The sequence below is a fragment of the Arachis stenosperma genome, chromosome 10, assembly GCF_014773155.1.
Source record: "Arachis stenosperma cultivar V10309 chromosome 10, arast.V10309.gnm1.PFL2, whole genome shotgun sequence".
NCBI lineage: Eukaryota > Viridiplantae > Streptophyta > Magnoliopsida > Fabales > Fabaceae > Arachis > Arachis stenosperma.
In genome coordinates, this window is record NC_080386.1 from 119,614,371 (window position 1) to 119,630,403 (window position 16,033).

The 16,033-nt window shown below is 33.4% G+C and overlaps 2 protein-coding genes across 2 annotated transcripts; one reads left to right on the forward strand and one right to left on the reverse strand.

The window, feature by feature from the left end:
* Positions 1-1,188: 1,188 nt before the first annotated feature.
* Positions 1,189-4,699, reverse strand: LOC130954523 (uncharacterized). The gene is made up of 4 exons (XM_057881273.1): positions 4,400-4,699; positions 3,558-4,110; positions 2,039-2,309; positions 1,189-1,325 (listed from the first exon to the last, which is right to left on the reverse strand). The coding sequence occupies exons 1-4, from the start codon at positions 4,690-4,692 to the stop codon at positions 1,189-1,191; spliced, it is 1,254 nt and encodes a 417-aa protein (XP_057737256.1). The 5' UTR covers positions 4,693-4,699.
* Positions 4,700-8,934: 4,235 nt separating this feature from the next.
* Positions 8,935-15,112, forward strand: LOC130957573 (uncharacterized). Its single transcript, XM_057884417.1, has 5 exons — positions 8,935-9,049; positions 9,584-9,730; positions 9,867-9,934; positions 10,034-10,180; positions 14,945-15,112. The coding sequence occupies exons 1-5, from the start codon at positions 8,935-8,937 to the stop codon at positions 15,110-15,112; spliced, it is 645 nt and encodes a 214-aa protein (XP_057740400.1).
* The last annotated feature ends 921 nt before the right edge of the window (positions 15,113-16,033 follow it).

Consider the following 16,033-nt stretch of genomic DNA (forward strand, 5'->3'; position numbering starts at 1 on the left):
ATTAGCTTCCCTGAGAATTAAACTCATTTGCACATACTAGGCTTTATACATGAGTTCATGAATTTTTTCAATCAGATCAACATCTTCATTTGCCAATGCGGACAGTTGTTGTATAACAAGAAAAGTATTTTTGGAGTCGGTTTTGTAGAACCCCTTTGCACCACTTTTCCAAGTCAACACTAACCCCCTCCATATAGCCGGTAAAGAACCAGAACAGCCACTAATCCACACCCCCAAGTGAAAATGCTGGCGTCGCATTTCACCTTCGACCAACTGTTTGGAAGTTGAAGCCAAGTTGTGCAGAAAAGTTGGCACATATACATTATTAGGCTAACCTTTTTTATATAGGGAATGCAAGTGTGATTTTTCAAAATATGAGGATTTTTGGTTAAATTTCGTTAATACAAGAGATTGTTATGGAAAAAAGAAATCATGAAAAGCGTTTTGTAATTTAAAAAAAAAATAAATAGAATTTATGTGTAAAATTTTTATTTTAGTGATTTTTTAAACAAATCTTGAGTAGTAATTTTCTATACATCTTCATTATAAAATCGTAAGTAGCAATTTCTTTTATCTGCAACAATCACAGCCATGAGGCATACGTGCATAATTCACCATTTTCACCCAATATAATAATAATACACCAATCTTTCAGTCATAACAAAAATAATTAGCGACATTATGCACTTTAATAATTTGTTTATTTTTCACACTCGTATCATCTTAAAGAATTAATATAATAATTATATTAAAAAAATTTAAGAATTAATACTTAAATTAGTTTCTGAAATTATATTTGTCTTAAATTAGTCTCTAAAATTTTAAGACATAATAGCTTGATTATGGAAAAATGATGACTTTTTATTTTTAGCGCTAAAATGGCCAAAAACAATTCTTTTAAGATCATTTAAGCCATCTTTTGCTTCTAAAGATTTTATATGATGTTGTTTTTTTCTTATTTGAGTGTCAAAAACAAAACCCTGTTATTTTTCATAGTTCAACGTGACAGCGTTAGTCCTTTTTACTGCGTCATTAATGTTTTCGTGAGACAGATTAGTTTAGAAACTAACATAAATTATGGATACAAATTTCGTAGATTAAAGTGAGTCAACTGAAATTTTATAGACCAATTTCAATCGTGCTTGCAACTTCAGGCGGAGGCAATGTAAGTATTATCTCAAACTTTAATTAAGATAAGACAACGACCTTGCTAAGAATCCACATGACCAAAGAGAATTCAAACGCAAACAAAGTATAAAGCAATCCTCGATCAAGTAGGAACCCAAATACCGTTATCCCTCCATAGTTATGCTGCAAATATGTCACTGCAATTATTATCAATAGAAGAAATTAGATTTCATTTAATCATCAAGAACCAAAAGAATTTCAATGTTTCTAACAAATTTCATCATTTGTATATCATTATTGTAGTTCTTGTACATAAAGTAACTTAGTGACCTTGGGATGTGTTTGTAAATTTGATTTTAACACCTAATCCCTAATATAAAACATCTTACAAACAAATCTATAATAAACACATTTGAATGAAAGGTTTATTAGATTTAAATGTGTTACAACAAAATTTATTATATCTACTATATATAATGAGATATAAAAGAAATTTAGTGTCTTTTTTTTTAATATCTTTCATTATATATAATCCATTAAAATATATACTTGTACAATATCTAATATTTGAGTTTAAAGTCATGAAATATTTATTATCTTAACTAATATCACATTTGTTATTGTTGCAAACATTTAGTTAATAAAAAAAGGTGAATTAATAAAGACGTTAATACCTATTAATACACTAGTATGGATATTTCAGTTACGACATTAATTGAAAATAGTTATAATATAACCAACTAAAAAACAAAAATAATAAACATAAAACTTAAATCTATTCCTAAAACTAAACAAATTAAATGAACTCAAATTTAAATAAGATAATCACAAACTTAAACTTAACATGCTTCTATGCATTAGTCTTGCATATTCAATAGCATGAAAGTGGAGATAATAATAATAACCATACCTAAAGCTTGCCTTGTTTGGAAGGAAGAAGAAGGTCTCTGTTGTGAGGTTACTGATATGTATATACCCTCAGAATGCGAATCAGAATCAGAATCAGAATCACATTCTGGTGGCATCATTTGAGCTTTAAATTGCTCTGATTCAGCAGAAGCATTAGTCACCAACATGTGCCATTTTGTGGCAATTGAGACTATCCCTTGAGCCCTGTGTGTGATTCTTGCTGCACTTACTAGACAGAGCAAGAATCCACTTAACTGCACAGCTGAACAAATCTGCATAATAAACACAAATTCAATTGAATCAAAGAGAGACCCTATAAAGATTTATAACTACAAACTTAGATAAAAAAAAAAAAAAAAATTAGTAATTTTTTTCATATTCTTGGTGTATATTTAATGTGTGTTTTAGGAGTAAGTGAGCAACCACATTGATAAATTTTGTTCACCATATATAGTTAATGAGTGGATAAAATTACTTATTATTATTATTATAAAACATGCATTAAATAAAATAAAATAATAAAAAATGCAAGATTTTTTAATTTTTTCTTCTTTATATTTTAGTATTTTTCATTTAATTTTTTTTATGCGAAACATACAAAATTTAAAATTTTTTATTATATTTATTATATATGTGTATAAATTTATTTCTGAAAAAAAAAAAGAATGAGTTGTAATTTAAGATTTGAAAACAATAAATTTTATTTTTAACCATTTGAGAGAGGGATGTTAGATTATTTTTTATGTACAAATTAAAATTCATTTCTGATGGTATAAAGATTAACCAAACATGTTACGTTTGAAAAACAAAATCAACTATATTAAATCACTTACTTATATAAAATATATTTAAAAATAAATTAAACGATTTATGTATTTATTAACAATAATATTTTTTGGTGAAAGATAGAATTAGGTGAGAAATGAAGATTTTTGTTAAATTTATAAAAAACGTGACAAATTTTTTTAGTATTTTTTAATAAAAAAATAATATTTACTCTTCACCAAAACTCTATTTTTTACTATAATATTACTGTACACTAGCAATTTTGAGGACCAATATATTCTTTTTTATTTTGAAAATAAAAGAAAAGAATAAATCAATCCCTAATTTTTTTGTTTGCGATGATTTAAGCTTTTGAGGATTTAAAAATATATTTAAGTCTCTGATCTCTTTAAAATTTGGATACATCGATCTATGAGTTTAATTTGTCCAATTTTAAAAATTTTCCCACGTATACATCTGTATTAACTAAGTCAGTACAATGGAAGTCATGTTTGATTTTTCCGTTGGGTGTAACAGACCAGGTGAACATGAGAGATCGATATGTCGAGGTTTTAAAAATATCAGAGACTTAAATGTATTTTCAAATTATCAAAAATTTAAATGTCTACTAATCAAAAGATGAAAGACCTATTTATCCTTTTTAAAAAAAAGAGTTGATTAAAAAATACTGTGTAAATACTTTATCCAACCATGTTAAAAATGAGACCACTGTATATAGAGTGTGAGAGATTTACCACAAGATCACCAGAATTGAAGAAAGTCTTGTGAGATTTGGACTCCAAAACAAGCAACAAAGCAGCCAACTGGCTAACACTGATAGTAACCAAGCAACCAATTATAAAGAACCTATACCTATGACTTGTAACCCATAACTGCCTCCTAATCCTAACATGTTCCCTAAATATCACACTTGCTTCATTATTACAACCATCTCCACAACCTTCAAATAGCTTCTTAAGCCCTTCAAATCTTAGAATCTGAAGCTCACATGTTAGCCTGAATAGCACACACATTAACAAGAACACCCCTGTCCTGTAAACCCATGAAACAAGGACTAGAAGGAAGAGTATTGAATTTAGAGGGAACTGACCACCGCCGATGTGTCGGACTGTGATCTTAGCCGTCGTGAAGAGGAGGATCTTGTGTGCCAGTTGTACAAAGAATGAAGGTAATATTATGAATGATAAGTATTTAAATGCCTTCTCAAGCTCCCGTGTGTAGCCACGTCGAACGTACATTGAGTCATCTTGTAAGATGTCTAAGAATAGAAGTTGCCTAAGGCCATACCTGTTGTAATTTCAACTCTCACTGTGAGTTGTAAGATGTTTCGCATGGCTAACCATTCATATGTGTGAGAATATAATTAAGATCAATTAGGATTAATTAGCATTATTTAATATATTTGAATATTACGTCTTTATTGTTTCGATTCTTTTAACACCTATAAATACCCTGATTGTATCATTTTATACAACTTAAATACATTCGATAATATACCATCCTTTCTGTTTAGTGTCTTGTTTCTAACAATATGAACGCGTTTTTATGTAAAATTATCTAACAGTGTTTGTGGTACCTTCGGAAGAAACGGGAGAGAGTGAAGAAGGCAATTACAGCAAGGGCCGATTCCGGTAACTGAACAAGCTTGTTGAATTTAAAGGGATCATCAATGGAAGCAGAGTGAGATACACCGATAAAGATTGAGATGAGAAGAGGTGCAGCCACTGCGAGGACGACGAACAATGCATAAGAAATTATTCTTCCAAAGCAATAAGAGTGATCAAGAGCACACCACTTAAGAATGATGCGAAGGTTTCGAAGTTCATCCGAGCTTATAGGCTTTGATCTTGTATAACATGGCTGCTGCATGAGCAATGGAACGTTGTGTTGTTGTTGATCTTCGTCTTGTGGAGAGAGAGTGGTAATGGAAATGGTGGCGGTGGATTTGGTTGGTTCAGTGGTTGATGATGGCTTCATTTGTTTTCAAACAGAGACAGAAAGAGAAAGAGAAAGAAAGTGAAGAATGAATGAATGCATGCTATGTGTTTGTTTTATTGTGTCAGCGATATTATTATATGTTAAAATTTAAACTTAATAAATGTGGGAAAAGAAAAGAGTAAAGAGGGAAGAGAAGAACAGAAAAAGAAGTTAGAATTTAGAAACCTTGCTTTGTCCCGGGAGAGTTCTTATAGGTTTTGGTGAAGCTAAGAATAAAGTGCAAATGATGAGGAGTGAAAGAATGAGTGCCTTTTTTCTTTTTGGCTGTCAGCAGTGAATTATTCATTCTAAACTTTAAAGAAAGTTTTGAAATAAAAGTATCATAAATTATTTTTCATATGGAATGTGTATTGGTGTTTTTGCTCAATATTAGAGAGAGATATGTTTTGCTACTTTGTGAGTATCAGGTTCAACATGCAGAGGGTGTGGTGACAAGATCCATTGTCAGCGGTGTGTCAGTTCCCCAGCAACACGTCGTGAGCATAGTGATGTGTCAGTTTCCCAACAACACGCCGTGAGCATAGTGATGTGGCGAGCATGTAGGCGTGGAAACTCCCTGGCAACACGCAGTGGGCGTGTTGCTTGCGAATCAAGTAGGCATTGCAGAGGTTCTGCGCCTTTTTAAAGAGTTGCAACAACACAGGATGGGTGTATTGGAGGCTGACTGCATGTAGGGAATAACTCCTCCACCTCGATAAGCAGCAAATACATTGTTGGGACTCTATAAATTGAGTCCCTCACTCCCAGTGACGGACCTAGAAAAATTTAGTAGTGGGGGCAAAAATATAATAAAATTTTAGTATAGATTTTTTTTACTTTCTACAATATCCAATAAATTAAGGACTAATTCATCATGAATTTGAGTTCCATTTAACAGTTTGCAATTGGCTGATAATGAATTACTACACATACGAAATGAAATTCAAACCCCCAATATTTACTTAAGCGAACGACTAAACTATCACTTAACTAATCCAAATTGGTTTAGATATATTTAAAATTTTAAATAAAAATTATCTATACATAATAGGAACTAAAAAATATACACAATCACTTATTATAATATTTAAAAATCAAAATATAATTTCATACACACAGTAGAATATCAAAATAACAAAAATAATTTATAATGACTTTTATTTTTATTTTTAACATACTAAATATTATTTTTTTATATATTTTTTAAACAATTATTTTACTTTTTATTATCTCATTAATTGTCAATCTATTTATTATAATCTTTATGCATGGTATAAATAAATTTTTTAACCAAAATAATTACAGTATATTAACATATAATAATATATTTTTTATCTTAATTTTTAAAATATTACTAATAATTTAAGTTGTATTTAATTAAAAAATTAAATTTTAATTTAATTATCAATTAATTAATTAATATAATAAAAATTATCATATTTTTGAATTTATTATTATTTATTTTTTATACTAAATTAAATTGAATAAAATATTTTTTAAATATAAAATACAAAAAAATTATTATATTTCATTTTAGAACAAATATAATAATAAGTATATATATCTATAATATATATATATATATATATAATATATTATATATATAAGTGTAAGTATTAGTTTTTTTTGAAAAACCTTTGTGGGGACAAATGCCCCCTCTTCTCAATGCATGGGTCCGTCCCTGCTCACCTCCCATTTCATGCATTAGCGAATTTTCTGTCTATGTTAAAGAGAGAAGAAACGAAGTGAAGAAAGAAGAAGACAAGAGTTTAATGCTTTTTTAAAAAAAAATAGAATAAAAAAAATGTTAGTTTGTATCATTCAAATTATGTAAGTTAATAAATTTTATTTTTTATGTATTTAAATTTTTGTAATTTTTGTTGTTAGTATCATATGATGAAAATATAGTATTGTTATTATTTTTTTGTATTTTATTAATATTTTTAAATATATATTTTTTATTTTTTAATATAATTATATTTTGTTTTATATAAATGTGAATATATAATTTTTTTGAATTTTTTTACTATAATGGAATTATTTTTCTGTACATTTAATAAATAATTTAAATATTAATAAATAAATAAATAATTTTTTTAAATAAATATTATTAAATATAAATATTTATTTTTTAATATAAAAATTATTTATATTTATTATTCTAAAAAATAAATAAATATTTTTTATTTATGATTAAAAATAACAATATTTATATTGATATAAATTAGTTTTATAAATAATTTTTGTGTAATAATTATAATCTATTTAAACTAATAAATATATTTTTGTTGAACTAGTTTAACAGGAATTTAATGGTTCGTAAACTGGATCCGCTGTAGACGTAGAATCCGATGGTCGAAAACTATTTACGCTCAATGAGATTCTACCACGTTTCTAGGATTGGAGTGATAAGAGGATTTTACCCCTTATTAGCTACTTTGGTGGAAAGGTGGAGGCCAGAGACTCATACCTTTGTATTGCCAGTGGGTGAGGTTACTATGACATTGTAAGATGTTGCTCATATATTTGGCATACCCATTGATGGAGAGCTTGTGAGCGGCTGGACAGATAGTAGTAGCAACTTCCTTCAGAGCCAAAGCATTGCGATATTCGATTGCGAACCAGTTGTCATAGTTCTTCGAAATCTTATATAAAACTGGGTTGGGTTCGACGTATCAAAGACGCAGAGCCATTGGACACTGAGGAGTCTATTAAGAGATACGTCATATGCCAGTTTTCTGTTTGTTGGGTTCGACCCTATTCACGGATAAGTCGACCGCATATGCCCACACGAAATATCTACCGTTGCTTTGCAATTTCGAGCATATCCATACTTATAATTAGGGGTCAGCATGTCTCGCGCATCTTTATTGGGCACTATGTCGTGCATCATGGTATGATACTAAGGAGATGGATGGCCCTCTTAATCTGTTGTTTGTTTGGGCATGGAAGCGACTGTCGTGTATTGTGCCGGTACCGAGACAATCCCTTCCACCGACTGAGATACCACTTGCCATGAGGTAACAGTTCCTATTTTAGTCTGGTATTATATTGAACCAACATATTTGATTGACGGTAACCGTTTTTAATTTTTCAATGAACTATGTTTTAGGTGGAGTCATTCCAAACGGACCACAGCGTGGTTATCAAAGATCGCAGCGACTTTATGGTAGGAAATAGACTACATGGCCGAGGTAAATATTTAGGGTTCGTGTCATTCCCATATCCAAACATTAATATTAGGGTTCTAATTTTCTAATAATATGTGGTAGTTTGTGTGGCGGCCGTACGAAGGATTGGTCATACCTGACGAGTTACATGGATACCTTGAGGTGTATGATATTGTTGCTCCATTATTGTCGTTCGAGTGTGTTGAATGGCACCCTACAAACCGAGTGATGCGTCAGTTTGGGTATGCACAACCACTTCAGGTGGTAGCCAGAGACATTCCACTGGTAGAGCATTGCAACACTCTTCGCAGAGTACAATTTCATGACTAGACAGTTTTACATGGAGGATGGATAGAAGAATGGGGCAACTGTCATGACACTTTGTTGCAAAATTTGCACCCCCTTCCGACTTGGGACTTTAGACTGTCGGCAGAGTACTGTGATTGGTACGTGGGTTTGTAAGGATATCTATTGAGATTATCGGAGTACGTTCCTCAATATCCATATCAGCCACCAGCCCCACAGTCACCAGCGCCACAGCCACCAGCACCTCAGAGTCCACCTCAATATGCAGTGGTTCAGTCATTTTCTTATTATGTACCACAGCCACCAGATCACAGTCTTGGTAGCCATCACAGTCACCACAGTCAGTACAGCCACCACGGTCAGTCCAGCAACCACGACGAGGTCAGTCATCATAGACATTGCAGTCAGCACAGTGGGCATAGTCGGCACTCTCAGTACAGCCAGCAGGGTCAGTCCATCCAGGATAATCAGCCACACATCACATTCCGCCCGGACAGAAATAGGTTGACTTTCCGTCGATCCCATCGTAAATTCCCGTTGACGGTCATGGAGATGAGCAAATACAGCAATGTGTCAACACTGGTTTGGGTAGTTGTCCAAATCTTACCGCTATTCCTTCACCGTCAGAGTGGTTGATCCACATCGGGCATCGGTAGATATGGCCTATGGTATGCGGGGTCCTACTTTCGGGCACACGTCATGGCGGGCATCGTGTGATAGTGGTTTCATTCAGCTGCAGGTGGGACTCAAGGTTGTTGACAAGTACAATCCTGGTGCATTTGCTCTAGCATAAGTAGGCGGGTCGCCCACTCCGGTTGTCACTCAGTTTGGGGTCACCCTTATGACCTACGAACGGAACGAAATCCACCTGATAGTTTTACTCTGTCGCAGCTCGGTCAGGGGATGATGGGCAAGGGGCTGAACTGGATGGTTCAAAAGAAGTGAGCAGGAGTTTGGTATGTTTAGGTTTAATTTTAAGAATTAAGTTAGTGTAATTCTTCTTTAATCTTTTGTATGTTTACCTAATCGAATTTTAAATTATAGTTTCAAAATTAAGTGAATGTAAAGGACAATTAATCTTTTGTATGTTTATCAAATCGAATTTAAAATTATGGTTTCAGAATTAAGTGAATATTAATCTTAGTTAATCTTATGTATGTTTAACTCACAAAGGCAGTAAATGATAATATTAACCTAACATTGAAAACATCAATAGACAAACCTAAATTTAAAAATACAAACACGATAAGGATAAGTGCATAATGAGAAATTGGTCTTTCATGTCTTCAAAATTATGCATTTATCAGGCAGAGAGGAGAAGTGCATGCAAACTGAGCTTATTAACCCAAATCTTCAAGAACTCCCTGATAATGCACAACAGGATTTGAGGCTCAAGCATCCTTTGGTGGGAATCAATACAATTCTCCCTGACACCAAACCTAATTTGGTGTTGGGTGTGTGGTGCACGAATCCCTACACTTTCGTACAGCTGTACCAGCAAGTGCACTGGGTCGTCTAAGTAATACCTGAGCGAGTCAGGATCGATCCCACGAGGATTGTGGTTTGAAGCAAGCTATGGTTATCTTGCAGGTCTTAGTCAAGCAGATCAATATGTTGTTGGATTACGGAGTTTTATTAGAATTATTGGAATGAAATCAGTAAGATAGATATAATTGAGGATTGGAGTTGCTTTGTCTTTCTGAATTAACTCTGGTATCACTATCTTTTTTGCTTGTGAGTGATTTCTTCAATGGCAGGCTGTATGTGATCAAAGACATTGCCCGTGGTCATTGATCTCCTCTGCTCCAGATCAAACACCATTGCCATGGTCATCCAATCTGACGAAGGGTGAAGCTCTAGTAGTTCATTCTCTTGGCGATCTTACTCAAAACGTCGCAGACAAGGTCGAAACTTCTGGATCATAGAATGCTGCTTCTTTGGATTCTAGTCTATACCACGGAGACCTTAATCTTCCCATAAATCGGCTGAACTAGTGTCTCGAGAAGTCCCCAACGAAGTCGTAGATTAGTCGTCTGAGAGATGTATAAACATAGCTGTTGGTTCGTACTTTCCGGCCACGTATTCACACGAACCCAAGTAGACGCGGGTGTTTGTCAGGAACGTTCATCTTAGTATGATGAATAGAGCTAATTGTCACTGATCATCCTATTCACCATGTTGAAGAACGAATATACATCTTAGAAATAAATCAAACACGGATCGAAGAAGAGACAGTAATACTTTTATTAATTCATAGGACTCAGCAGGGCTCCTCCCCTCAACCTAGGAGATTTAGAAACTCATGATGAAAAGGAATACAATGTAAAGCTCGAAAATAATGTGTATGATGTGCGTCCTTTCTGGGCATTTGGACGCTGGGTCTGCTCCTTGGGCGCTGGACGCTAGAAGGGGGCAGGAAGCTGGCGTTGGATGCCAGTTTGGGCCTTCTAATCCGAAAAAAGTATAGAATATTATATATTACTGGAAAGCTCTGGAAGTCAGCCTTCTATAGCCATTAAGAACAGTCCATTTGGACTTCTGTACCTCTAAAAAAGCTCTTCTAAGTGCAAAATGGTCAGATCTGGACAACATCTGCAGTGTTTTCTCTGTCTCGGAATCAAACTTTTGCTCCAACTCTTCAATTTCAGGCAGAAAATACCTGAAATGGTACAAAAACACACAAACTCAAAGTGAAATCCAAAAATGTGAATTAAACACTAAAACTGTAAAAACTTAATAAAAACTAAACAAAACATATTAAAAACTATATGAAAACTATGCCAAAAAGCGTATAAAATATCCGCTCATCAATGTGCATCATCCACTAAGGAGGAAGTTTCCAAGAAGAAAGCATCTAGAGGATGGAGAAACAAAAAAATCCTCACTTAAGGTTTCTCCCGAAGAATGAGTGTGGTGTTGACTAGTAAACCAGTGTTGACTTATACAGTAAACAGAATCCACTCTCTGGAGCATGTTGAGCTACTTCATGGGCACACGGAGAGAAAATTCACAGTGAGAGGGGAGGAGTTGAAGCACTATAATCAACTACCGCCTTAACAAGAAATTAATCGTCAAGCTAGTGACGTTAAAGAAGCGCTTGTTGGGAGGCAACCCAATAATCCATATCTTTAAATTTTCTATTTATTTTGATTTTATTTAGTTTGTTTTAATTTCTTATAGTTTTCCTTCTTTTTAGGTATGTTTTGATCATGCAGAGTGTCTAAAATAGGAACAGGTGCAATTAGAAGGGATTTCAGACCACCTTGGAGGGAAATACACTCGGCTAGGGTGGCGCCAAACTTGAGAATCTCAAGTTTGGCACCAGTAACAAGAGTTTCAAGAAAAAAACGCCACTAGAGGGGTGGCGCCAAACTTGCCAATCCAAGTTTGGCGCCAACATGCACGCATTCCTTTGAGAACTTTGATGGAAGGGTAGCGCCAAACTTGGAAATCTAGAGTTTTGTGCCACATATGCATCATTGAGAGAATCTCTTGCGAAGTGGGTGGCGCCAAACTTGGTGTTCCTCAAGTTTGGCTCCAAAAAAAAAACTTTTTAAATTTGAATCTTTCTTCCCTTTTATCATTTCTTGCTTCTTTTGCAATATTTTCATTTTTACTCCTCTATGCGCTTTTTATGTTCCTCCCCGTTTTCAGTTTTTCTTTGCTTGGGGACAAGCAAACTTTTAAGTTTAGTGTTGTAGAGCGCGTTCTCTGTTTATCTGATCATCAATGGCACCAAAAGAAGGTGAATCATCTTGAAAAAGGAGCACAGCCTGAGGAATGAGATGGCCACCAGGATAACTGAGGTGGTTGAGTTCCTTTCATTCTATTTTCCCTTCCGTTCTTATTTCGTTATCTCCTATTTTCTATTGCTTGTCTTTATCTGTTGCATGATCTACAGTATTTTCAGTTCTTAGGTTTTAGTTTGATTTAGTTGTTTATTCTTAATTTGAAAGGATGTCTCATGTACTGCATCGCTCACTGAACTTGAATCTAAAAAATGAAAAAGAAAAGAAGTGATGTATTACATGAGAAATTAAGTTTATATTTAAGAGTAATCTTATTTGCTTAGATATGGTGGTGTTTATCTGTGACTTTGAATGCATGATATGAATAGTACATATTTGAATATGGATCAAAGGAATTTAGAGAACTATTATGAATTCTCTACATTAAACAAAAAATTAATCCTTGAAGCAAAAGAGACAGCGAAAAAAGAAAAGAAAATAAAAGGGTAAGGCCCAATGCTCTAAGCATCGATTGCTAAGAAGGATAATAATGATCAAAAGGTCAAAGAATTGTTTTCCTAGCTATATGCTTGTGGTGTGGCTGTGTCAAGTAATTCTTGAGATAGAACACTTAGAGTCAAAGCCAAGTACAATAAAGAGTATACCAAAGGTTTTGAGCACCACTGACTAGAAAAGTTCAATAGAAAATATCCGAACTCAAAGAGTTCCCCAGTTAAGTGCTTGTGGTGTTTCTGTGTCAAGCAAAGCTTGAGACAAAACATTTAGAGTCACGGCTAGACTCAAGGTGCAAAGCACTAAAGAAAAGACAAGAAAATGTTGTGTTCAAGGATTAATCCAAAGCAAAAATCAAGAGAATTTATAATAGTATCCAACTTCTAATTCTAAATAAAATTAACATTCCTAAGCTTTAAAGGATAGTGAGAGGCCAAAACTATTCATGGTTACAGTGTTGTTAACCCCACTCAGAAAATAGATAGAAGCTTAATTGAAAAAACTCAACTCTCATGCAAATTCACAGCTGAGGTTTATATTGTTTTCGGTTGCTTGAGGACAAGCAACAATTTAAGTTTGGTGTTGTGATGCGTGAGCATCTTTCTTATCTTTTCTTATTGAATCTGCATGTGAAATTATTGAATTAAATCAAGATTTAAGTGTTTTAAGTTACCATGAATACTACTTTGAGTTGTTTTGCAATTTGATTTATTACAGGTGGCACTCGGGCGAGTTTGACAGGGTTCGTGTAGAAGAAAAGGAAGAAAGTGGATGATACTATCAACGCTGACTTCCTCGCACTCCAATGAGCATAACTTGAGCTATAGAGGTTCAATTGACGCGGTTTTAGTGACATTAGAAAGCCAACTTTCAGAGCTTTCCAACAATATATAATAGTATATACTTTTTTCTGGAATCACAACGCCAAACGCCACCTAGGGGTGCCAAACTTCATCCAACCAAGTTTGGCGCCAGGACTCATAATACGCCACATTTGATGTGGCCTTAGTGGCGCCAAACTTGATCCAGCTCAAGTTTGGTGCCAGAAACTCATAAAGCTCTTATTGGATACGGTCATAATGGCGCCAAACTTGGAATTTTTAAGTTTGGCGCCAGACTCCTGATAAAGAATAACACCAGCGTGATCTTTATGATTTCGTTTGATTTAATTTGGTTTTAGAATTTATTTTTAAATTAAGAAAAGATATTTTAGGTTTTAGAAAATATATTTTACATTTATTAGGATTAGATATAAAAGGAGAAGATATCTTAGCCTAGACTTCTTCTTCTCTTCTTTCGCACTTTTTTTAAAATTGGACACTTTTTCTCTGCTAGGGTTTATTTTCTCCATGAGCAACTAAACGTCCATTGTTAACATTAGGAGCTCTGTTTATTCTATGGATTAATATTATTATCATTATACTTCCAATTAATGTACTGATTTATATTCAAGGATTACTTTCATTCCTCATCTTATGAATTTGAGTATATTGAAAGATAGCTCTTTCTCTACATGAATTCTTGTTGATTCTTGGAAAAGTTAATTCACTTGAATAACAGCTTGAAAGTAATTCCTCCTAAATCTATAATTACCTGGACTTAACATAATACGTGATATATAATCATCTTATATTTGGATAATTAGGGTGTATGTGGCTAATAAACTAGAATTGGACCTAAACCTTTAATCTAATTCAGGTGACCAAGAAATTGGCAGTTTATTAGGTTAGAGGAGATTAAATCACTAATGAATTAGGGTTTAATCAATTAAAGTTTTCCATGAATTGAATCCTACATGATTAAATTATTTGGTAAGAACCATTAATTTGAAAAAATAAATATCTCTAAAACTTTAACATTTATCTCATAGTCTCATATATCTTTCATACAAATTTACTGTTTGCTTTCTTAATTCTCCTAATTTACTGTTTAATGCAAATTGAACACCAAAACACTTGTTTCTGCTTGTCTGACTAAGTGAATCACTCAACTATTATTGCTTGGTCCATCAATTCTCGTGGGATCGACCCTCACTCTCCTGAGGTATTACTGGGTACGACCCGATACAGTTTCTGATTTAGTTGTGGTATTCTATTTTCGCACCAAGATGGCACTGTTTTGGATAATCCTACTCTTTATTGACAGTTAGTTGGAGGTCTCATCTACTTGACTGTCACATGCTCAGACATCGCCTATCCACTTCATGTTCTTAGCTGGTTCTTGTCAGCTCCTTGTTCTACTCACTGTGCGGCCGTTCTTCGCATTTTTCGCTACATCAAAGGCACTCTGTTTCATGGACTTCATTTTTCTGCCCATTTATCTTTATCCCTTTAGGCGTACTCAAATGCTGATTGGGCTGGTGATCCTACTGATTATCGTTCTACTAATGGTTATTGTTTGTTTCTTGGTGATTCTCTTATTTTCTAGCGAGCTAAGAAGCAAATGTTCACTGCTCGCTCAAGAATAGAAGTTGAATACCATGCTCTGGCCGACACTACTGCTAACGTTGTCTCAATTCGTTGGCTTCTCGAAGACTTGGGTGCTCCTCAGTCGTCCCCAACTGATGTTTTTTGTGACAACCGCAATGCTATTTAGATTGCCCATAGTGATATTTTTCATGAACGCACCAAACATATTGAGATTGATTGTCACTTTGTTCGGCAACGTCTCCTTATTGATGCTATTTGTCTCCTAACTGTTGGAACTCTGGATCAGACTGCAGATATCTTCACAAAAGCTCATCATCCTACTCGTTTTCGAACTCTAGTATCCAAACTCAAGATGGTATATTTAGCTCCCACTTGAGTTTGCAGAGGATGTTAGAATATATTAGGATCAATTAAAATAAATTATTATTATTTATATTTATATAGTATATCTGTGTATTTATTGTAGGATTTTGTATTTTTATTGCTTTGATTCTTCTAGCACTTATATATATACCCTTGTACATTGTACCTTTGATTCACACTCAATAATGCACTCTTCAAATTACTCTCTTATTTTTAACATCTTATAAGATTTTAAAATTTGTGTATCCATGTTTTTGTTAGTGTCCGTGCATCATAAAAGATAAGTAAATTTTACGTTTTGGATTTTTTTTTTTTTTGGTTGACAAGGCTATGGGCTTTGTAAAGTGATTAGTATCCAATTACTCCTTTGGGTTTTTTTTTTCCATGTTCCATGACGTACAAGACATAAAATTTCAATGACAAAAAAAATATTAGTTTGATTCTAATGAGTTTAACTTTAACTTTAACTTTAACTTTTATATTAATAATTACATATTATCGCATATACTAGTTTTAGTATATAGTTATCATCGATAATGACCAGAGCACGTCGTTCATCTTAATGTACAAAATTGAACAATAATCCAAACTCTACATACATAATAATACTGCACGTTATATTAATAATGGTAGTTGAGTACATTAATAATTTAATCTCATCAAAGCTACAATAAAGCACAGCTAGCGTTTTGAAAAAAACGTCGTATAGCACGTTCAAGTATTA